This window comes from Desmodus rotundus, chromosome X, assembly GCF_022682495.2.
Source record: "Desmodus rotundus isolate HL8 chromosome X, HLdesRot8A.1, whole genome shotgun sequence".
Taxonomy (NCBI): Eukaryota; Metazoa; Chordata; class Mammalia; order Chiroptera; family Phyllostomidae; genus Desmodus; species Desmodus rotundus.
In genome coordinates this window covers 63,675,222-63,700,097 of record NC_071400.1, presented here as the reverse complement: position 1 = coordinate 63,700,097, position 24,876 = coordinate 63,675,222, and the positions used below count along the sequence as shown (strand labels likewise).

Here is a 24,876-nt window from a genome sequence, read left to right as displayed (position 1 = left end):
GGCAAGGCTTGTGGAAATCTCCAATCTATAGTGGGTTGGTTAGAAGCCCAGGTGATAACCGGGCTTGCAACTGGTGCCTGAAATTGTGCGGTGGGGCAGTTTTATGGGACTGAGCCCTTAACCTGTGAATCCATTCAATGCAATCTCAAGGCAGATTGTGTCAAAACTGAGTTCAATTGTAGGATACCCAGCTACTATTGCAGAGTATTGCTTGATGTGGGGAAAAAGCCCCACACATTTGGTGACCAGAAGTATCGGAAGTGACATACTCTGAGTGAGTATGGTAGTAGTGTGAAAATAAAGGAGACACACAGGAAATAAAGACATAGGAGGGAAGAACTGGGTTTTTTCCTATGCAGAAGGTGGAAAACTCACTTCTTCCTCTTTAAAGGGTATTGATCATAATTATACATTTTTATAAGTATCTGGAATATTTTAAACCTAATAAAAGGTAATTATTCTGTCAAAATGGCAATCAAAGCCTAATGTCTCCTAGACGTGGATGTATACATAAGAAATGTAGCCCTGGCTGGTGTGGCTCAGTGGATCAAGCACTGGCCTGCGAACCAAAGGGTCACTGATTCGATTCCCAGTTGGGGCACATGCCTAGGTTGTGGGCCAGGTCCCCAGTTAGGCACATGCAAGATGTTTCTCTCTCACATCCATGTTTCTTCCCCTCTCTTTCTCCCTCCCTCCCCCTCTCTCTGAAAATAAGTAAAATCTTAAAAATAAAACAAAATAAATGGGGTACATTACCTTAAGTGATGCAAGGGGATGTTCTGGTCCCAAGAGGCTCCAGTGAAAAGCAGCCAGGTCCTCATCTGGGAGAATGTGGTTACCTATAAGGTACATTTGTCATTTATTGACTGTATAAATGCGTTGGTACAACCTCCAAGCATGAAAAGGCTTTGAGAGATAAAATGATCAATAGTCTACAGAGGTCGATATTTTTAATATAATGACTACAGTAGCTATGTGTTGATTCCCTACTATGTATCATATGCACTATATGTATCATCTTCATAATAGTCACATGTGGTAGTATTACTTTTCCCCATTTTACAGATAAACAAATTGAGATTTAGACAAGTTTGGTGACAGCCTAAGGTGGCATATTTAATAAGTGCCTACACCAGGAAAAGAAGCTAAGGACTGACTCCAAAACCCATGCCATTTTCTATTACCTAGTCATCCTGTCTTTTATAATAGCAACCATCAATTCCTGCCTGACTAATAAATGCTGGGCATTTTATAGATCTCCTTTCATTTGATCTTAACAATAACATCATAAGGTAGTATTCCCTTTCACAGAAAAGGATGCTGAAACCAGGGAGTTATAACTTCAGGGATTTGCCCAAGGCGTAATTCCAAACCTTGTGGTAACTTCATTCGATTATCCAACCTGCACTCCTTTGGCATTATAAATAAGAGTTCACACCTGAGACAAGATATTAACCTTCATGCTGTCAATACTTGGAAAACCAGCTCAAGACAGAATCAACTCTTTGCCATTTCCTTTGAAATATGTCTTTAAAAGATAGATGGATAGATGGCTACAATGGATAGATAAATGATAAAGCAAGTATAGTAAAATGTTAATGGCAGAAAACAGGAGGTAGATTCAGGATTTTCACTACAAAATTCTTTCACGTTTGCTGTATGTTCTGAAATTTTCATTATAAAATGTTAGTAAAACACAAGCAAAAAGGAAAACATAGCAATGTGTATTCTTGATCTAAGTTTAGACACTGGGGAAATGCTCCGAGTGGGAAACGAAAGCTATCTAGGGCTAGTAAAACATTTGGCCTAAGACAGTAGTCCGAATGAAATAGCTATGGAATATAATAAAAGAGTTCACAAGAATTAAAATAATGTTCTGGAATATCCTGTATTAATTCGTAAGACAAACATGCTAAGTTTCTAATAAGAAACCCAGAAGCACAGTATTTGGCATGAGGACTTTCAGAACAAATATTGACAGGCTAAATGGCTCTGTTTTTCATCTCTTAACACTGAAAGGGAAATGTAATCACTGGAGTCTGTTCTGTGGACTACCTACCTAACAGTGCAGCAAATATGGGAAAATTCACCCGCTTCAGGCCCAGCTGCTTGGCCACCTCCTGTATCAGGAACTGGTTGGTAGTGAGGTTCTTCCCATTCCAGCTCAGCTTCAGAGCATGGGAACTGTAGTAAAATGGAATATTGTAGAGAGCATACTCGGAGTCATGGGCAAGAAGGCCATGGAAGCCATTTTCCCTGAAAAAAGCCACCACTTCCAAATGGTGGTCTTCAAGGCTCTGAAAGACCTAGGAGGGAAGAAGAGAAGAATAGGTCATGTAACAGAAGCTGACCCGTATTTGGTTAGAAGTCAGGAAGGTTAGTAACTGAACTTTATAGTTTGTTAAAACTTAAGATTATATGAGACTGAATAAAATACTCTTTAAAAAAAGCCTCTATTGTAAACGCAGGCAGAATTATCTATGTGTTTGTTCAAGTCCCTAGTCTTTTTTGACTCCTTTCATGAAACTCAGGCTCTTTAAAGAACACTGAAATTAACATAGTATGTGTTTTAATTTAAACAATAGAAGAAACCTTCGTTATAGGTTTAAAGATAATGAAGCTATTATTTATTGCTTAGCACCTCTATATGCCTCACATACTTGACATAAATTAACTCATTGTCAGAACAACCATGGGCGAGGTAGATATGGATGAAAAAACGTAACGTGAAAATGGACACAGAAAGGTTAAACAACATAAAGCTAGAATCAGAGTTTAAATTCATCTAACTTTTTAAAAAGATTTTGTTTCTTTATTTTTAGACACAGGGGAAGAAGGGAGGGAGAAAGAGAGGGAGAGAAACATCAATGTGTGGTTGCCTGTCACATGCCCCCTACTGGGGACCTGGTCCACAACCCAGGCATGCGCCCTGACTGGAAATCCAATGGCGACCCTTTGGTTCGCAGGCTGGCTCAATCCACGGAGCCACACCAGCCAGGGCTCATCTAACTTTCTTTAAAAAAATCATTGCTTTCTTTCTTAGGAGCACATTAGATGGGAGTCCTGCCATGTAATGGCACTTCCAACATGTAGGAGGTCAGAAACTTCATCCCATTTTTAGAAATGGGAAAACTAATGGTGCAAGAAGTTGGCTGCCCCTAGTTATACAATGAGTAGAAACAGGATTCAAACCAAAGCTGATCTGACACCAGCACGCACACTTTCCATTATACCAGGGTTCCTCCAGGAGAGCACTATACTTTATGTAATAGCGGCAGACCGTTAAGTGTCCTTCCCCTGCAATGCCTCTATAGCTGCACTTAGAGCATACCGAAATGATCTGCACACTGGTTCCACCACACTCACTTCCTTGATCGCAGAGACTTTATGTATCTCTGTATTCCTGGCTCCCACATAAGACCTGGAACAGTAATATGAATAATAATGGATAACAGATACTGAACGTGTACTATATGCTAAGCAATGGTCCAAGTACCTTACATATATTAATGCATTTAATACTCAAAACAATCCTATGAGGTCATAACTATTATTATTATTATTATTATACCCATTTTACATTACTATCCTTAAGGTCACATGGCTGGAAGAAGCTAAGCCTGGATTTTGGCTCTAGAGCCTATGGACTTCAAAAATTTTCTTGAACCCAACTGACTTATTTCTGCATCTAAGTTGTAAAGGAATGGTAGTTTCTGGAGTCTGCCAGGAGTTTCAATGCATTAAGGTTTTGCTAGGCTACGGAAAGAGAGTCTAGTTACAGTATATAGTTATGTCACATATTAAGTCATACAAGGAGTGAGACAGTGGTAAGCAGATAGCAAAGCTACGCCTGTGTTTGATGTCGAGACAAAGGAACCAGAAAGCTTACTTTGCACTGCAACATATTTAAGCCTAGAACTATGATTAACTCCATATGGATCAGTGTAGAAGTTTTATGCTGCCCCCTGGTGATAATTTCTTCCAGCACATCTCTCCTACAAGTCGCTGATTGAGCATCCTTCTACCCTGTACCTGGCATAATACTAAGTGTGATTTATTCTCCCTCATCATCATAACCTAACTACATAGGTTTTATAAGCCCCATTTCACAGATGAGGAAACTGAGGCTTAGGGAAGTGAGGTGTCATGCTCAGGGCCACAGAACTGAGAAAGAGAAACCTGGGTCAGACTGAAACCAAGGGCCATACTCTTTGGACTACAACACATTACTTTTATCTGGTATAAAGATGATTATGCCACCATCCAAGTGACTTCAATCCGAGAAAGCCAAGGACTGGTGATTTTAACTACTATGGTGGTTCTTATAACATTAGGAGTGTAAATTAAAATGACCTGGAGAGAATTTTCAAAATATACAAACCTGTGCTTCACCTCAGATTGGATGATGACAATAAATCGTGACCAGGGCAAAGAAAAAGCCTTCCAGCCACAATGCCTCTTAGAATATCTGAGAACCCTGGCTGCATTTACTATGGAGTCTGTGGTGACTGCTACCACCTATGCAGAATGATTTCTAGTCCCTGCCCAAATGATGGACTTTCATTGGCAACCTTGCAGTTTTCCAGGAGACTAAAATGATTTCTGTGAAATTAAACATACCCAACCAACTAAGCAGAAAAGAACTATATTTGAGCTTTAAAGAAAGAGTTGATTCTGGCCAAGATGGAGGTGTAGTTAGATACACTGTGCCTCCTCACACAACCAAAAGAAGGACAACAAATAATTTAAAAATAAAAACCAACCAGAACTGACAGAAAATCGAACTGTATGGAAGGAAGTCTGACAACCAAGGATTTAAAGAAGAAACATTCATGCACACCTGTAGGAGAAGAAGAGATGGGCAGCTGGGTAGAGGCGAACATGGCAAGGAGGTGGCTGTAGGATCAGGGCAGGCAAGGCAGTGGCTTGCGGACAGGGCAGCCCTACATTTACATGAGGATAGACCAGGAAGAAAACTTGGGGAGTGGGACAGACCGCGCAACCTAGGGTTCCCGTCCAGGGAAATAAAGCCTCAAAACCTCTGACTGCAAAAATCCTGTGGAACTTGAGATGGAGGGAGAAACTCCCAGCCTCACAGGACAGTTCGTTGGAGAGACCCACAGGTTCCTAGAATTTACACAAACCTACCCACCTGGGAATCAGAACCAGAAGGGTCCAATTTGCTTGTAGATAGTGGGAGAAATAACTGAAAGCTGGCAGAGCGCTCAACAAGTGGCATTGTTCTCTCAGATTCTCATCCACATGCAGGGACACAACTCAGCAAACTAGGTTGCCCCATCATGGTGAATAACTAAGGCTCCACCCCTTACTACGAAACAGGTGCACTGAGACAAAAAGATGGCCCAAATGAAAGAACAGATCAAAGCTCCAGAAAAAATACAACTAAGCGATGAACAGACAGCCAACCTATCAGATGCACAGCTCAAAACACTGGTAATTAGGATGCTCACAGAATGGGCTGAATATGGTCGCAAAATAGAAGAAAAAGTGAAGGCTACGAAAAGTGAAATAAAGGAAGATGTACAAGGAACCAACAGTGAAGGGAAGGAAACTGATTCTCAAATCAACGATTTGAAGCAGAAGGAAGAATAAATATTCAACCAGAACAGAATGAAGAAACAAGAATTCAAAAACATGAAGAGAGGCTTAGGATCCTCCAGGACAACTTTAACGTTCCAACATCGGAATCATAGGGGTGCCAGAAGGAGAAGAGGAAGAGCAAGAAATTGAAAACTTACTTGAAAAAAATAATGAAGGAGAACTTCCCCAATCTCAACAAAGGATATAGACTTCCAGGAAGTCCAGGAAGCTCAGAGAGTCCCAAAGAAGTTGGACCCAAGGAAGCACACACCAAGGCAGATCATAATTACATTACCCAAGATTAAAGAGGAGAGAATCTTAGAAGCAGCAAGAGAAAAGGAGACAGTTACCTACAAAGGAGTTTCCACAAGACCATCAGCTGATTTCTGAAAAAGAAACCTTGCAGGCAAGAAGGGGCTGGAAAGAAGTATTTGAAGTCCTGAAAGGCAAGGACCTACATCCAAGATGACTCTAACCAGCAAAGCTATCATTTGGAATCGAAGGGCAGATAAAGTGCTTCCCAGATAAGGTCAAGTTAAAGTTGTTCATCATCACCAACCCTGTTGCATGAAATGTTAAAGGGACTTCTCTAAGAAATAGAGGAAGATCAAAACTATGAACAGTAAAATGAAAACAAACTCACAAAAATCAACAACTGAACAGGAAAAAACAAAACCAAACTAAGCAAACAACTATAACAGGAAGAGATTCACAGAAATGGAGATCACATGGAGGATTACAAGCAGGTAAATGGAGGGAGGAATGGGAGGAAAGGTACCGGGAATAAGAAGCATAAATGGTAGGAACAAAATAGACAGTGGGAGCTTAAGAAGAGCACAGGAAATAGAGAAGCCAAAGAACTTATATATACGACCCATGGACATGAACTAAGGGGGGCAGGGAATGTGGGTGGGAGAAGGCGTGCAGGGTAGAGGGGCACAAAGGGGAGGGGGAAATGGGACAATTGTAATAGCATAACCAATAAAATATATTAAAAACAGTTGAGACTCTGAACTGTCTAGGGCTTTTAATTGCGCACTCAATTTTAGTCCAATGAATATGAATTGAGGGCCAGGATGCAGACAGCTCAGAGTGCCATGGGTACAAAGAGGAAAGGCATCTAACCAGTCAGTGGGGTATGCTTTCTAGAAGTGACATCCATTTCTAAAACTTAGAGGGAAAACAGCTCCCCAAGAGAAAAAGTTTTAGGACTTTAAAAATTTACTTTAGGAAGGGGAAGGAAGGGAGAAAGAGAGGAAGAGAAATATATCAATGTGTGGTTGCCTCTCGTGGACCTCCCACTGGGGACTCGGCCCACAACCCAGGAAAGTGCCCTGACTGGGAATCAAACTGGGAACCCTTTGGCTTGCAGGCTGATGCTCATTCCACTGAGCCACACCAGCCAGGACTCTCTGAGAGAAAAATAATGTCTCATTTCTAATCACAAGTAGTCTAAAGCAGTGGCTTTTATGTTTTTATTTTTAGATAATATCTTTATTTATTTTGTATGTTTTGATTATGCTATTAGTTTTCCCAGTGTTTTCTCCCCTTCATCCCCCCTCCACCCTGCCCAACCCTCCAGTATTCCCTGACTTAGTTCATGTCCATGGGTCATACATATAATTTCTTTGACTTCTCTGTTTCCTATACAATCTTAACCTCTCCCCATCTATTTTATGCCTACCAATTATGCTTCTTATTCCCTGTACCTTTCCCCACCCATTCTTTCCCCTTCCTCCCTACTGAAAACCCTCCATGTGATCTCCATTTCTCTGGTTTTGTTCCTGTTCTGGTTGTCTGCTTAGTTTGTTTTTGTTTTTTAAGTTCAGTTGTACATAGTTGTGAGCTTGTCGTCTTTTACTGTTCATAGTTTTTGATCATCTTCTATTTCTTAGGTAAGTTCCTTTAACATATCATATAATGGCTTAGTGATGATGAACTCCTTTAACTTGACTTTATCTGGGAAGCACTTCAGCTGCCCTTACATTCTAAATGATACCTTTGCTGGAGACACTAGTCTTGGATGTAGGTCCTTGCCTTTCATGACTTCAAATACTTCTTTCCAGCCCCTTCTTGCCTATAAGGTTTCTTTTAGAAATCATCTGATAGTCTTACAGGCACTCCTTTGTAGATAACTGTCTCCTTTCCTCTTGCTGATTTTAAGATTCTCTCTGTATCTTTAATCTTGGGTAACTTAATGATGATGTACTTTGGTGTGTTCCTCTTTGGGTCTGATTTCTTTGGGAATCTCTGGGCTTCCTGGAAGTCTATTTTCTTCGCCAAATTGGGGAAGTTTTCCTTCATTATTTTTTCAAATATGTTTTCAACTTATTGCTCTTGTTCTTCTCCTTCTGGCACCGCTATGATTCAGATATTGGAGTGCTTAAAGTTGTCCCAGATATTCCTAAGCCTCTCCTCATTTTTTTGAATTCTTATTTCTTCATTCTGTTCCACTTGGATGTTTATTTCTTCCTTTTGTTCCAAATCATTGTTTTGAGTCCCGGTTTCCTTCCCTTAAGTGTTGGTTGCCTGTATGTTTTGCTTTATTTCACTTTGGGTAGCCTTCATTTTGCGACTGAGTTCAATTAGTTCTCTGAGAATCCTGATTACCAGTTTTGAACTCTGCATCAGATAGGTTGGCTATCTCCTTGTCGCTTAGGTCTTTTTCTGGAGTTTTGATGTGTTCTTTCATTTGGGCCGTATTTCTTTGTCTCAGTGCACCTGTTTTGTTGTAAGGGGGTGGAGCCTTGGGTATTCATCAGGGTGGGGCAACCCTCTTTGTTGTGTTCTGGTGAGGTTTATGGGGCAGGGGTCAGAGAGGGAACAATGCCACTTGCTAGCTCCACTCTACCTCCACTTTCAACAAACTCATGTGAAACGGGAGTTTTTCCTGCCATGGTAACCCCCACAGTAGTTTATGGCTAGTTTTGAGTCTTTAGCTTCCCATTCAGCCAGCCCTGCCTCACCTGCGCAGTCCGCTGCCCTGGAGCGCATCCTCTCTGCTTGGCTGCCTGTCTCCCATCTCCATCCCTCCTACCAGTTTGAGTGAATGTTTCTTTAACTTCTTGGTTGTCGGAGTTCCATGTAGTTTGATTTTCTGAATCCTCTGGTTGTTTATTGGTTTTAGATTGGTTGTTATCTTTCTTTTGGTTGTGTGAGGAAAAGAAGCATTTCTACTATGCCTCCATCTTGACCGGAAGTTTGATAATATCTTAAAAATTTTTTTTTCATTTATTTATTATTTCTAGAGAGCAGGAAAGGGAGGGAGAAAGAGGAGAAAAGCATCAATGTGTGGTTGCTTCTTGTGTGCCCCCTACTGGGGACCTGGCCCGCAACCCAGGCATGTTCCCTGACTGGGAATCGAACTGGCAACCCTTTGGTTTGCAGGCTGGCACTCAAATCAACTGAGCCATGCCAGAAAGGGCTAAACCACTGGCTTTTAAATTGTGCTTCCCAAACCAGGATTTGGTAATTGGAAACTGGAAAAAATAACCAGCTGGACAGGTGCTCCTACTTTCTCTTCAATATGGGCTCATACTCACCACTTTATCTTTTTATCTTTTGGCTCTTTCAGAAATATTGTATTGAAGAATATTTGCTACTAAACACAACTAGGAGTATTTATCACTAACATGTAAGCTCCAAGGTGGCTGGGATTTCTTCATCTGTTTTGTTTATTGCTGCATCTCTGGTGCATAGAACACTTGACCCATGACCCATCACCCAGAGAACCAATGACCCATTTCGACTTTCAACCAGTATTTACTAAGCCAGGAACTGCTATATGTCTGGCACTGAACTAGGTACGGGGATACAGCAGTGAACAAGAGCCCCAAATTCCTATCCTCATGGAGCTGACATTCTAATGATTAATATTTCACAACTGGCACTGGACTAAGCATTTTATGACATATTTATTACTCTAATCCTATGAAATAGGTATCATTAACCCTGTCCCACTACTCTCCTTTCTTTGTAGCAGAATAAGTAAACATCTTGCTGCAAATCACACAGCTGGCCATGCATAACTTGAATCTGAACTCAGGTCTGATTGCAAAATAATGTTCTTTTTTGCATGTATCTGTCCAGTTTCCCCAGTACCACTTATTGAAGAGACTGTCTACCCCGTTGTACATCCTTGTTTCTTTGTTGTAAATTAAATGACCTTATAAGCAAAACTTATTTCTGGGTTCCTTATTCTTTTCCTACTATAAAGCTACAATAATGAAAACAGCTAGTACTGTCGTGTGAGTTCTTTATATAAAGGACACATGGACAAAATCAAGGGGGAGAGTGGAGGTGGGGGAGGGAGGTAGGTTCAGCTGGGTTGGGGTGGAGGGATGGGGAGAAAAGGCATACAACTGTAATTGAATAACAAAAATTAAAAAAAAACCAGCTAGTACCATGCTGTTTTTATTATCGTAGCTTTACAGTATACTTTGAAAACAGGGAGCATACTTCCCCACATTGTTCTTTCTCAACATTTCTTTGGCTATCCAGGGACTTCTGTGGTTCCAAATAAATTTTAGGATTAATTATTTTAGTTCTGAGAAGAATACCATTGGTGTTTTCATAGGGATTGCCACGAATCTGGCTATTGCGTTAGGTAGTAAGGACATTTTAACAATATTAATCTGTATGATCCATACCCATGGTTATCTATGATTTATTTGTACCCTCTTCAATTTTCTTCTTCAATTTATTATAGTTTTCAGAGTACAGGTATTTCAGGGTTTTGGTTAAATTTACACCTAGGTATTTAATGCTATTAATGCAATTGTATATGGGGTTGTTTTCTGGATTTCTTCTGATTGCTACTGGTGTATAGAAATGCAACAGATTTAGGTATATTGATTTTATATCTGGCAACTTTGCTGACTTCATTAAACTTTGCTGACTTCGTTAATTATTCTAATAGTTTTTTTGGTGGAGTCTTTAGGGTTTTTTATCATGTCATCTGCAAATGGAGTTTTACTTCTTTTCTGATTTAAATGCCTTTTATCCTTTTTCTTGTTTGATTGCTATGCCTAGAACTTCCAATATTATGTTGAATACAAGTGGTGATAGTGGTCATCCCTGTCTTATTTCTCTCATCCAAGTACTAACCAGGCCCAACCCTTTTTAGCTTCAAGATCAGATTAGATCTGGCGAGTTCAGAGTGATATGGCCGTAGACTCATGTCTTATTTCTGATATTAGAGGAAAAGCACTGAAAAAATAAAACTGGACCACTTTCTGTTTTGTTTTTTTTTTTAAGATTTTATTTGTTTGTTTGTTTGTTTGTTTTTAGGCAGAGGGGAAGGGAGGGAGAAAGAGAGGGAGAGAAATATCGATGTGGGGTTGCCTCTCACACGCCCCACCACTGGGGACCTGGCCCACAACCCAGTCATGTGCCCTGACAGACAGTGAATCGAACTGGCAACACTTTGATTCACTTGCCGGTACTCAATCCACTGAGCCACACCAGCCAGGGCTATTTATTTATTTTTAGACCGAGGGGAAGAAAGGGAGGGAGAGGGAGAGAAACATCAATGTGTGGTTGACTCTTGTGCACCCCCTACTGGGGACCTGGCCCACAACACAGGTGTGTGCCCAGACTGGGAATTGAACCAGCAACCCTTTTGTTCACAGGCTGGCACTCAATCTACTGAGCCACACCAGCCAGGACTGGTCCACTTTCTTACACCATATACAAAAAGAAATTCAAAATTGACCAAAGACTTAAATGTAAGACTTAAATGTAAGACTATGGTTTTTATGTAAAAATCATGAAACTAGAAGAAAACATAGGCAGTAAACTCTTTGACATCAGTCTCAGCAATCTTTTTGGATATATATCCTCCAGCAAGGGAAACAAAACAAAAATAAAGACTACATCAAACTAAAAGGTTTTACACAGTGGAGGAAACCATCAACAAAATTAAAAGATAACCTACTGAATGAAAAAGGATATTCACAAATGATATATCAGATAAGGAGCTGATATCCAAAATATATAAGGTAATCATACAACTTACTAAAAAACCCCAAACGATCCAATTAAAAATTAGGCAGAGGATCTGAATAGGCACTTCTACAAGGAACACATACAGATGGCCAACAGACATGTAAAAGATGCTCAAAACAACATCAGTAATTATCAGAGAGGTGTAAATTAATGCCACAATGAGATATCACTTCACAATTACCAGACAGCTATCACCAGGAAATGGTGAAGATGGCGGTATAGGTAATGTGGTACTTGCATCCTCCCACAACTGTATCTGTGTCAGCATCAGCACCAGTCCAAGACCCCCAGAGGGGATCGAGCCTGCCCCACATAGTCCCTCCCACTGAGTCTCCCAACTTGTGATGACTTGTCTGTGTTTTCATAGCAGCTTATATGGTTCATCAAAGCATCAGCATCCTGAATTGTTGATTTGCAAATTATCTAATTTTAATTTTAATGAGGGCAGTGCAAACAAAATAAACAGGGGGAAAGTTTACCAATGTTGCATTCTGTAGTAGCAAGAAGGTCTCAGTATCACTCATATGTTCATTTAGCCAAATATCTTGGCTGAAGTGAGGGAGTTCGCAGAAATTAGCATTTAAAATGTAACAATTCGTACTTGCATATTTTGTGTCATTAACTGTAATGAATCTGAGTATTTATTGTGTATTTTTGACCTTTAAAAAGGCAGGGTTGATCCTGGTGGTAGCCTTGGCTCTGGTTCACTAGGGAAACTGGGAGCAGAGCAAATGGAGTCTATGTTGCTGCTCACAATGACATAAGCATGTTGATACATCAAAATAAAAGTTTTCAATAAAAAACTGTGGGAAAACACAAAAAATTACAACTAAACTACAGAACCACCATCATCCAGAACCACCTGAAATCTAGCTGAACAGAAGTCCTATAACTGGGAATATACAGAAGCAGCCACATTGAGACTGGTAGAAGGGGCATAGATGCTGAATGGGCTAGTCACATACCCATGTGTGGTGGTTTAAAATCAGGAGGGATATCTTGGCTGCAGAGGCCCCCCTGAGGAGCAAGGGGTCCCAGCCCCACACCTGGACCCTCAGCCAGGGTTCTAGTGCTGACAAGAGAAGTCCCCATAAGTTCTGGCTGTGAAAACCAGCATGGGTTATAACTGAGTGAGACAGATGGCTGCTGGAGTCCCAGGTGTTCCACTTAAAGGGCCCACACACAGACATATTCAGACTCACCTGGTATGATATCCAGCACTGGTGCAGCAGCTCAAAAAGGGCCATGGACATATGGAGTGGAACTGAACTGTCTGGCATCAGGGCAATGGTTAGAGAGGCAGCTTTCTCCTAGACAGAGATGCTGGCAGAGGCATTTGTTCCCTTGTTGAGCCTTATGGAACTGGCAGGCAGGCAAGCACCATATCTTAGTCTCCATCAACCTGGCTCACACTGTTAGGATTGATCTGGGAATTCTTTGAGACCCCACCCCACTCAACTTGTAGCTCCACCCAAGCCATTTCCAGTGACTTTTCCATACAAACAGCCTGTCTTGGCTCATGCTACAAATTTCCTAAAATCTCTCAAAGCAGCAGCACCAGGCCTGGGTGTGCCATGTGCCTTTTGCTATGTAGGCCCAGGTGCAACACTAGCGCCAGCCAGCCTCAGTTCACAGCTTGGCCTCTCCAATGCACCTCCAAGCCAAGCACAAGTTAACCGCCATCTTATGACCACTTTGTAATTGATGGTCCAGGGCAGAGCACAGGTGACACCTGATCTTGGCCTGTACCTCTTGGAAGGCCCCAGAGCCAACACACCAAGTGGTCAGCTTCAGACCACACTGGAGCACCACGCAACAACTTACATTAGTGCCACACCCAAGGATGAACTCATCAGGCACCAAAGACCCACATAATCAAGTCTTGCTCTGTGGGGTTGGCCCCTGCACAATAGCTCCTCTGCTATTGTCATGGCCAGTATTCACAGTCCCATGACCTATGGCTAAATACCTCCCACTGATGTGCCAAGAGCAATCAAGGCTCAACTTCAACAGGAGGGTACAGGCAGCCCACAAAACGGGCGCACCTGGAGTACCCAGCTCAGGTGATCAGGAAGGTTGTGCCAGTGGGCCCGAGAAAACATGTACTACATTAGGCCACTCTACCAAGGCAGGGAGTTATAGCAGCTCTACTTAATACATTGAAACAAACACAGGGATTCAGCTAAAATCAGGAGACAAAGAAACATGGCCCAGGTGAAAGAACACAACAAAATCCCAGAAGAAGAACAAAACAAAATGGAGGGAAACAATCTACTAGATGCACAGTTGAAAATATTGGTTATAAGGCAGCTCAAGAAACTTAGGACAAGAACAGATGAACTCAGAGAAAACTTCAACAAATGTAGGACTTCCGTCCAAGATGGAGGCGTAGGTAGACACACTGTGCCTCCTCACACAACCAAAAGAAGGACAACAACAATGTAAAAACAAAAAACAGCCAGAAATGACAGAAAATTGAACTGTATGGAAGTCCGACAACCAAGAAGTTAAAGCAGACACATTCATCCAGACCAGTAGGAAGGGCGGAGATGGGCAGCTGGGCAGAGAGGACTTGAGGCAAGGCGATGGCTGGAGGACTGGTGAGGCAGCAGCAGGTGGAGCGGGCGGCCCCACATTGGAGCACAGATAAACCGGGAAGAACAAAGGGGGAGTAAAACAGACCGTGCAACACAGGACTCTAGCGAAGGGAAATAAAGCATCAAACCACTGATTGAAAACACCTGTGGGGGTTGACGAGGCAGTGGGAGAAACTCCCAGACACACAGGAGAGTTCGTTGGAGAGACCCACAGGGTCCTAGAACATACACAAAACCACACATATGGGAATCAGCACCAAAAAGGTCCAATTTGCTTGTGGGTAGTGGGGGAAGTGACTGAAATCCAGTCGAGAGCTGAGCAAGCGCCATTGGTCCCTCTCAGCCCCTCCCCCACGTACAGCGTCACAGCGCAGCAACCAGTGTTACCCCACCCTGGTGAACACCTAAGGCTCCGCCCCTTTAAGTAACAGACGCACCAAGATTAAAAAAAGAAAAGGCCGAAATGACAGAACACTTCAAAGCTCCAGAAAAAATACAACTAAGCGAGGAAGAGATAGCCAACCTATCAGATGCACAATTCAAAACACTGGTTATCAAGACGCTCACAGAATTGGCTGAATTTGTTCGAAAACCAGATGAAAAAATGAAGCCTATGCTAAGAGAAACAAAGGAAAATGTACAGGGAACCAAGAGTGATGCGAAGGAAACTGGGACTCAAATCAACGATGTGGACCAGAAGGAAGAAAGAAACATCCAACCAGAAAAGAATGAAGAAACAAGAATTCAGAAAAATGAAGAAAGGCTTAGGAACCTCCAGGACATCTTGAAACGTTCCAACATCCGAATTATAGGGGTGCGAGAAGGAGAAGAGGAAGAACAAAAAACTGAATACTTATTTGAAAAAATAATGAAGGAGAACTTCCCTAATCTGGCAAAGGAAACAGACTTCCAGGAAGTCCAGGAAGCTCAGAGAGTCCCAAAGAAGCTGGACCCAAGGAGGAACACACCAAGGCACATCATAATTACATTACCCAAGATGAAAGATAAGGAGAGAATCTTAGAAGCAGCAAGAGAAAAGGAGACAGTTACCTACAAAGGACTTCCCATAAGACTCAGCTGATTTCTCAGAAGAGACCTTACAGGCAAGAAGGGGCTGGCAAGAAGTATTCCAACTCATGAAAGTCAAGGACCTACATCCAAGATTACTGTATCCAGCAAAACTATCATTTAGAATGGAAGGGCAGATAAGGTCAAGTTAAAGTTCAGCATCACCAAGCCCTCATTATATGAAATGTTAAAGCGATTTACCTAAGAAAAAGAAGATAAAAACTATGAACAGTAAAAATGACAGCAAACTCACAGTTATCAACAACCACACCTAAAACAAAAACAAAAGCAAACTAAGCAAACAACTAGAACAGGAAGAGAACCACAGAGATGGAGATCACATGGAGGGTTATCAACAGGGGAGTGGGAGGGGGAGAGAGGGGGAAAAGGTACAGAGAATAAGTAGCATAAATGGTAGGTAGAAAATAGACAGGGGGAGGGTAAGAGTAGTATAGGTAATGTAGAAGCCAAAGAACTTATAAGTATGACCCATGGACATGAACTAAACGGGGGGAATGTGAGTGGGAAGGGGTGTGCAGGGTAGAGGGCAGTAAAGGGGGGAAATGGGACAGCTGTAATAGCATAATCAATAAAATATATTTTAAAAAAGAAAACTTCAACAAAGAAATAGGAGATAGAAAACATAAAAAAGGACAAGTCAAAAATGAATATAATAACTGAAATGAAGACTACACTAGATGGAACCAACAGCAGATTAGATGAAGAAGAGGATCACATCACCAATATGAAAGACAAGGTAGTAGAAAACACCCAATCTGAATGAAAAATTAAAAAAAAGAATCCAAATGTGAAGACAATTTCAGGGATGTCTGGGACAACTTCAAGTGTACCAACATTATCATCACGGAGGTGCTGAAAGGAAAAGAGAGAGAGAGCAAGGAATTGAAAACGTATTTCAAAAAATAGTGACAGAAAACCTGGAGAACACAGAAAAGTCAGAGTAATTCCCAAAGGAGAATATAAATAATATGTTAAACACATATTGAGTAGATGGTGTCCAAACAGATCCAGCTAAATGAGATCAAGACTTGATGAAGAAAACAGATATAGAAACCCAGACGTACAGAGAGTCCCAAACAAGATTAACACAAAGAAGCCTATACCAAGGCACATCATAATTAACACACCAAAGGTTAAAGAAAAAGAGAATCTTAAAAGCAGCAAGAGGAGAGACCAAGATGGCGGCATAGGCAGACACACTGCGCCTCCTCGCACAACCAGAACTGACAGAAAATCGAACGGCAAGGGGGTCCGACACCAGGTAGATAAAAAAAAGAAACATACATCCAGACTGGTAGGAGGGGCGGAGACGGGCACCGGGATGGAGAGGACACGCATTGCTGTGGCGGGACCGAGACTGGTGGAGTGTGGGACAAATGGGGCAGGCAGTCTGACCACTAGCAGACCCTGCGGCCCCACATTCGCGCACAGATAAACTGGACAAACGGCGGGGAGTGAAGCAGACTGCGCAACCCAGGCAAACCTCTGATTGAAAACGCCCGTGGGGGTTGGGGCGGCAGCAGGAGAGACTCCCAGCCTCACAGGAGAGGTCGTTGGAGAGACCCACAGGGACCTAGGGCATGCACAAGCCCACCCACTCGGGAAGCAGCACCAGAGGGGCCCAGTTTGATTGTGGGTAGCAGAGTGAAAGATTGAAATCCGGTGGAGTGGAGAGGGTGCCATTGCTCCCTCTCGGCCCCTCCCCCATGTACAGCGTCACAGCACAGCAACCAGCGTTAACCCACCCCGGGAACACCTAAGGCTCCGCCCCTTTAAGTAACAGATGCGCCAAGATTAAAAAAAAAAAAGGCCCAAATGACAGAACACTTCAAAGCTCCAGAAAAAATACAACTAAGCGAGGAAGAGATAGCCAACCTATCAGATGCACAATTCAAAACACTGGTTATCAAGACGCTCACAGAATTGATTGAATTTGTTCGAAAACCAGATGAAAAAATGAAGCCTATGCTAAGAGAAACAAAGGAAAATGTACAGGGAATCAATAGTGATGTGAAGGAAACTGGGACTCAAATCAACGGTGTGGACCAGAAGGAATAAAGAAACATTCAACCAAAACAGAATGAAGAAAGAAGAATTCAAAACATGAGGAGAGGCTTAGGAACCTCCAGGACATCTTGAAACGTTCCAACATCCGAATCATAGGGGTACCAGAAGGAGAAGAGGAAGAGCAAGAAATTGAAAACTTATTTGAAAAAATAATGAAGGAGAACTTCCCTAATCTGGCAAAGGAAACAGACTTCCAGGAAGTCCAGGAAGCTCAGAGAGTCCCCAAGAAGATGGACCCTAGGAAGCACACACCAAGGCACATCATCATTAGATTACCCAAGATTAAGCAGAAGGAGAGAATCTTAAAAGCAACAAGAGAAAAGGAGACAGTTACCTACAAAGGATTGGCCATCAGACTCTCAGCTGATTTATCAAAAGAAAGCTTACAGGCAAGAAGGGCCTAGAAAGAAGTGTTCAAAGCCATGAAAGGCAACGACCTACATCCAAGATTACTCTGCCCAGGAAAGCTATCATTTGCAATCCAAGGGCAGATAAAGTGCTTCCCAGACAAGGTCAAGTTAAAGGAATTCATCATCACCAACCTTATTGTATGAAATGTTAAAGGGACTTATCTAAGACAAAGAAGATTAAAAATATGAACAGTAAAATGACAAGAAACTCACAGTTATTAATAACCAAACCTAGCCCTGGCTGGTGTAGCTGAATGGATTGAGTGCAGGCTGCGAACCAAAGGATTGTCGGTTCAATTCCCAGTCAGGGCACATGCCTGGGTTGCGGGCCAGGCCCCCAGTGGAGGCCACATAAGAGGCAACCACACATTGATCATTGATATTTCTCTCCCTCTCTTTCTCCCACCCTTCCCCCCTCTCTAAAAATAAATAAATAAAAATTTAAAAAACAAACAAAAGCAACCAAACCTAAAACAAAAACAATCACAAACTAAGCAAACAAGTACAACAGCAACAGAATTACAGAAATGGAGATCACATGGAGGGTTATCAGTGGGGGAGTGGGTAGGGAGAGAGGGGGAAAAGGTACAGAGAATAAGTAGCATACATGGAAGGCAGAAGATAGAGGGAGGTTAAAAATAGTATAGGAAATGTAGAAGCGAAAGAACTTATTATATGACCCTTGGACATGAAGTACAGGGGGGGAATGCGGGTGGGATGCGGTGGGCAAGGCGGAGAGGAATAAAGGGGGGGATAATGAGACAACTGTAATAGCATAATCAATAAAATATATTTTAAAAAAGAAAAAGATGATCAAAAACATGAACAGGAAAATGACAACAACCTCACAACTATCAACAATCCTAAAAAAAAAAAAAAAAAAAAAAAAAAAAAAAAAAAAAAAGACCCTGAACCTAAGAAAACAAAAACAAAAACAAACTAAGCAAACAACTAGAATAGCAACAGATTCACATAAATAGAGATCACATGGAGGGTTATCAGTGAGGAGGGAGCGGGGGGAGGATGGTGAAAAGTTACAGGGAATAAGAAGCATAAATGGTAGGTACAAAATAGACAGGGGGAGGAGCTCCAGTGGCGCAATTGGTTAGCGCGCGGTACTTATACAAAATATACAGGGGGAGGTTAAGAACAGCATGGGAAATGGAGAAGCCAAAGAACTTATATATATGACCCATGGATATGAACTAAGGTAGGGGAATGATGTTGGGAGAGGGGTACCGTATGGAGAGAAATAATGGGGGAAAATGGGACAACTGTAGTAGCATAATAAAATATATTTCAAAATAAAAATTAAGATAAAAATAAAATAAAGAGGAGAGTCCTAAGAATCCCATAGTTCCTTCCACTGCCCCAACCCCTACTGGTTTCCATAACCAGAAGTTAATGGGGACTTATCTTCCTGGCATGGGAACCCTGGGCTGTGTGGTCTGGTCTGGGACTGGGATCCCTTACTCCCAAGGTATCCCTGCCAATTTTCATCCACCACATGTGGGTATGGGACTTCCCATTACACATCTCTTCACCTCTCCACGCCTCTCTGCCCCTCCTACCCAACTGAATGTGACTTCTTCAATTCCTTGGTTATCGGACTTCCATATTGCTCGATTTTCCGATGATTCTGGGTGATAATTGTTTTGTAGTCTAGTTGTAAATTGTGTTGTGGTTGTGAGAGGAGGCACATGGTGTTTACCTATGCCTCCATCTTGACCAGAAGTCCAAAACAGATTTTAAAACGAAGGCTATATCAAGAGACAACAAAGGACCCAGCATTTCCATTTTTGGCTGTTTATCAAAAAAAAACCATTATATTCACTGCACTCTTTACAATAGGCAAGATACAGAAGCAACCTAAGTGTCCATCAATGTATAAAATAATAAAGAGGTGGTACATGTACAGTATGAAATATGACTCAGCCATAAACAAACAAATAAAATCTGGACATCTGCAACAACATGGATGGACCTAGAGGGTACTGTGCTGAATGAAATAAGACAGACAGAGAAAGGCAAATGCCCTATGATTTCACTGAAAATATGCATCTAAAAACAAAAGAAATTAATAAGCAGACCAAAAAATATTCATACCGAGACCATTTTGACATTTGGCAGATGGGAGGGGGGTTGACAGGATGGGGGTAAAAGGTGAAGGGATTAAGAAGTACAAATTGGTTGTTACAGAATAGTCATGGGGATGTAAAGTACAGAATAAGGAATATAGTCAATAATATTGTATTATCTATGTATGGTGTCAGATGGGTACTAGATTTATTGGGGTGATCACTGTAAATTCTATAATGGTCTAATCACTGGGTTGTATACCTGAAACTAATATAATACTGTACATCAACTGTAATTGAAAATTAAAAATTATTAAAAAGGCAATGGGTACAAGATTTATCATGGATATGACTGCATAAGTTTATATAGACATTTATATAAATGTGTAATCACTACGTTGTACACCTGAAACTAATATAATAATGTACATCAACTGCAACTGAAAATAATCAACAAATGAAAACTGTCAAAGATGTGGAGAAAAGGTAGCCTCTGTACACGGTTGGTGGAACTGTAAATTGTTCTAGCCACTATGTCAACAATATGGACATTCCTCAAAAAATTAAATAGAGCTGCCATATGGTCCAGCAATACCATAAAGATGTGATATATACATATACACAAATATATACAATGGAATATTAGTAAGCAATAAAAAATAATGTAATCATGCCATTTGCAACAACATGAATGGACCTGGAGGTTATTATGCTAAGTGAAACAAGTGAGACAGAGAAAGACAAATACCATATGATTTCACTTGTATATGAAATCTAAAAACAAAACAAAACAGAAACAGACTCATAGACACAGAGAACAAGCTGATGGCTGCCAAAAGAGAGGAGGGATGGGTGGAAACAAAAACAAATTAATTACCTTTAGAGAGCAGCAAGACAGCACAATGCTTGCAGGAAAGTACTAAGGTGGTTTTGGCAGGATTTTAGATTAAACATAAAGCAAATTATCATTCACTAAGCTCATTTTAACAAAGTAATGCTTTGAAAACTGCCTACTCTAAGTTAGAAAAAATTGCTTGCCTAAAAACCATACACACTTATTTATTTATTTACTTTTCGAGAGTGGAGAAGGGAGGGAGAAAGAGAAGGAGAGAAACATCCATGTGTGGTGGTTTCTCACACACCAGCAGGGGCTCACACACTTATTTAAAAAACAAGTAACAAAACAGTCCTGGCTGATATAGCTCAGAGAATTGAGCACTGGCCTGTGAACCAAAAGGGAGCTGATTTGATTCCCAGTCAGGGCACATGCCTGGGTTGCAGGCCAGGTCCCCAGTGGGGGGTGCGAGAGAGGCAACCACACACTGATGTTTCCCTCCCTCTCTTTCTCCCTATCTTCCCCCTTCCTAAAAGTAAATAAACAAAATCTTTTAAAAAATAGCGCTCTATCCATAAAATATGTTGTTTTTCAAATAAAAGCAACTAGAAAAAACCAAGCATACAGTAACTTCAGATCAATTCATAAAGTAATACAATAAGCACATGGCCATAAAGAATAACCAGATTGTGAGCATGTTAGTTTTAGTTACATCCCAGTCTCTAGAACCCTGCCTGGACCCTAGAAAGAGCTTTATCCAGAGGCACTACTGCTTTCTGACCTCTGCAATACTTGACTTCCTCCATCTTGTTTCAAATTCTGTTTGGATACTAGACTCACTCCCATCTACTGTGTTAAATACAACAAACTGGTTTCTGACTCACGCAGGGCCCGTGGTCCACCTTCTCTACCTGTTTTCAGTTCCAAAACAAAAAGAAATTGGACATGACAAAGCATTACCTTTTAAGAAAAGGGAAGGGGTAGATTATGTATAACTCTGCTTTAACCATAGAAATATGGATGGTTTAAATTTCAACTGCAAGGCCTACACGACTTAAGTCTAAACTGAAAAATCAGACCAAGAGTACTGTTGATGCAAACTTACATTATTACACTCTGTGGAGTTCAAGAACCATTCAGAGACTAAATGACAATCACAAAACTAAGGAATAATGTAGAATTAAAAAGTAAGAATAGCAGCAGTTGAAAACCATAGCCAACTCAAGGCAATACTAACAAAGTTTCCTTCCTGTAGGAATTTCAGTTATCTACATATATATGCATGGTAGCATCTTTGCCATTAAATACCAGTCAAGCTGGATCCAATGTTCAGTAAAGGATATTAAGGTGCTAATTTTAATGTATGAATACCCAATTTTCATACCTGTAATTATTCTTAGGCTGCCAGAAGCCAGCCCATTTCTGTAGGTGAAACTGACTGTCACACATGAGAACAAAAGGAAAAACATCTTTTAATCTGTTGTGGCTCATCCATGGGCTAGAGACTCTATTCTGAGAATAACTTTTATAATCAGCGATTATAGCTGAAAAGTTTGACTTCCAGTGGACCTATGCTCAAATTCAAGTGGTTGGGCAAGTCAGGTAGCTTCTTCATCTGCAAAATGGAGATTTTGCTAATTCCTACCTGAAGGTAAGACTTAGAAAATACCTGGCACACAGGCTCTGAGCAACTGGTTACAGAATAAGTCATAGCCTGTGTACTTTGCAGAGATGAAGACTATGGTACATAATACTGTCTGCAGGTCTTCAGAAATCATTTGAGATAAGTAGATACCATAATAGGCACTTTTCTGCCCAAAGCAAATCTTCAGGATAGAAAACTCAGAAGGCCTGATGAAAGGTATCATCTGGAATAAGAGGCATACAAAAAGGTCCAAGGGAGCTTTTGGGTTATATCGGAAAAACAGACAGGAACTGCAGAAAGGAAAGTTACAGCAAAAAATTTCTATGAATCCTTGAACCAGGGGCTGCAAATGCTGCTGGGAGATGGGAAGCTAAAATAAGTGAAGAGCATTAATAAAATCAACTTCAGTAATGTAACCTTTGGTTTTTTTTACTAAGCTATACTGTGGGTGTTGACAATATAAATATGCACAATCTTGGCAATTACACTTTAAGTTCACAATTGAAAATACAAGTCAACAAATAGAAAAATGTTATCATTACCCTTGTATGTGTGATTTATTATCCTTTGACTTGGAACAGGAGGTTTGATGCCTTTCTTATGTATCAAGAGGTCAATGTTAGATCTTATATTTTTGTGTTACAATTTGCAGTGAAGAATTTAGCCTTGAATCCTTTTTTTACTGCGAATAATTAATTTTATCCTATTTCATAAAGGAGAGCAGCTGCTTATTAATGTAGGCATTTCCAAACACAGATAGACACTTTGTAATGTTTTTTATATTTAGGATAACTATTCCCAAGATATTTGTAGAATTCTGGCATTTCAGTGACATCATGCTTCATTTTCAGTACCATACAGTAGTTCAGTATCTCCATTGTAGCTCCTTTCACACCATGAACATTGAGAAAGGCTAAGTGAACAACATTGGTTCATTTTCATAAAACAGCATGTCAGAGAGCCCTTTCTGGAATTTGATGAACAGCTCCATAATTTTGGGAATGTAACTCAGGCTTCACTTTACTTCTTGGAAACTGGTTATCAGCACAGGAAAGTCGTCTGGTTTATCTCCAGGTAAATGAGTTTCCCAAAGGCATAATTTTGCTAGGAATGAGCAAATACAACCATACATTTATTTGTGAAGGTATTTCTGAACAATCCTGCTTTAATTCAAAGTGTCTAGATGAATTGAAATGTCAACTGAACAGGTCAAATGTTTTATTTCAATCACTGTTGGTGTGCTGAATGCTCTTTGGATGCCAACTACGTAAATTTTTGCAGTATCTTCAGTACCATGACTGAACTAGGCCAATCAATCTCCATATAACAGGGCGGATTTCCATAACATGAATCTAGTAATTCACAAAGCAAAGTATTCAACTATTTAGTGCAAACCACAATGTTAAATACTAGTTCCTGACATGTTTCATTTTGATTATTTTTGTGCAAAAAAGTGAATTCTAAGAAGCGATTCAACAGCTTTAAGTCCTTATATAATGTTTCTCCTTCAAATTGAAGCTTAAGTCCAACAGTAATGCTTTTGCAAACACACATATAGTCATATTTACTAATTTTGACCAATTTGTACTAAAAGTTTGAAGACTTTTCTCAACACACAAAATCCAGGTATTTCTGCATGTACCTGTCATAGGCTACAAGTGCAAAGAGATTGCATCAAAATTCTTAACACATGAATTGTACCAAGGTGCAGTGGTTCTTGAACTTTAGCGCGTATCAGAATCAGCTAAAGGGCTTGTTAAACAGATTAATAGCTCTGGCTGGTGTGGATCAGTGGACTGAGCTTCATCCTGCAAACCAGCAAACTATAGAAGTTGCTGGTTCGATTCCCAGCCAGGACACATGACTGGGTTTGGGCCAGGTCCCTGGTTTGGGCTGTGTGAGAGGTAAACTATCGATGTTGAATGAACGAATTCCATCATTCTTAGTACTTAGCACAGGATATGACATAGAGAAGGTGCTGAAAAAATGTTAATTGAACTGAAAATTATTCACTATCCTGGTAAGAATAATTGGCTGAATGAGGCCAGAGAATGGTAGGCAGATCACGAAGGACCCTGCATGCCATGCTATGCTTAAAGAATGAGTGAGATGATCAATGTCCAACCTACTTGGACCACAAGATATTTTGGTCAAAGTCATGGTAGCTGGCATTTATTACATGCCATATAATGCTCTAAGCACTGTTTATATTAAAACACTTAACACTCACAACAAAGTCCGTAGTGTAGGCATTATTACTATCCTCCTCTGCCAGGTGAGGAAACTGAGGCAGAGAGAGGTTAACTTGCCCAAGTTTAAATTTATATAATTAATAGGTAGAAGAACAATGATTTACACCCAGGCAGTCTGGCTCCAAGGTCTGTGCTCCTAGTCATTATGCTACACACACTAAATATAAGAATATTCTAGAAAAAGTTATTAAAATGCAACTGTACTGTTCTGAGATATGTTAAAAAAAGAAAGGATTTGGTGTCAAATACATTTAGGTTCACATTGTGGCTCAGCCATGTTGCAGAGGTGCAATCTT

At 40.8% G+C, this 24,876-nt stretch overlaps 1 protein-coding gene across 6 annotated transcripts in view; it reads right to left on the bottom strand.

Annotated features, from left to right (window-relative positions):
* Positions 1-24,876, bottom strand: part of FAM120C (family with sequence similarity 120 member C) — a 233,795-nt gene that overhangs the window by 61,822 nt on the left and 147,097 nt on the right. For all 6 annotated transcript variants that reach the window (XR_008425969.2, XM_053916879.2, XM_053916876.2 and 3 more), the window contains 2 exons: positions 2,060-2,306; positions 757-839 (listed from right to left, as the gene is read on the bottom strand). Coding sequence is in view for 5 of the 6 variants with exons in the window: in XM_053916879.2 (XP_053772854.1) it covers positions 757-839; positions 2,060-2,306 (330 nt within the window). In the remaining variant the exon portion in view is untranslated. The remainder of the gene's footprint in view (positions 1-756; positions 840-2,059; positions 2,307-24,876) is intronic.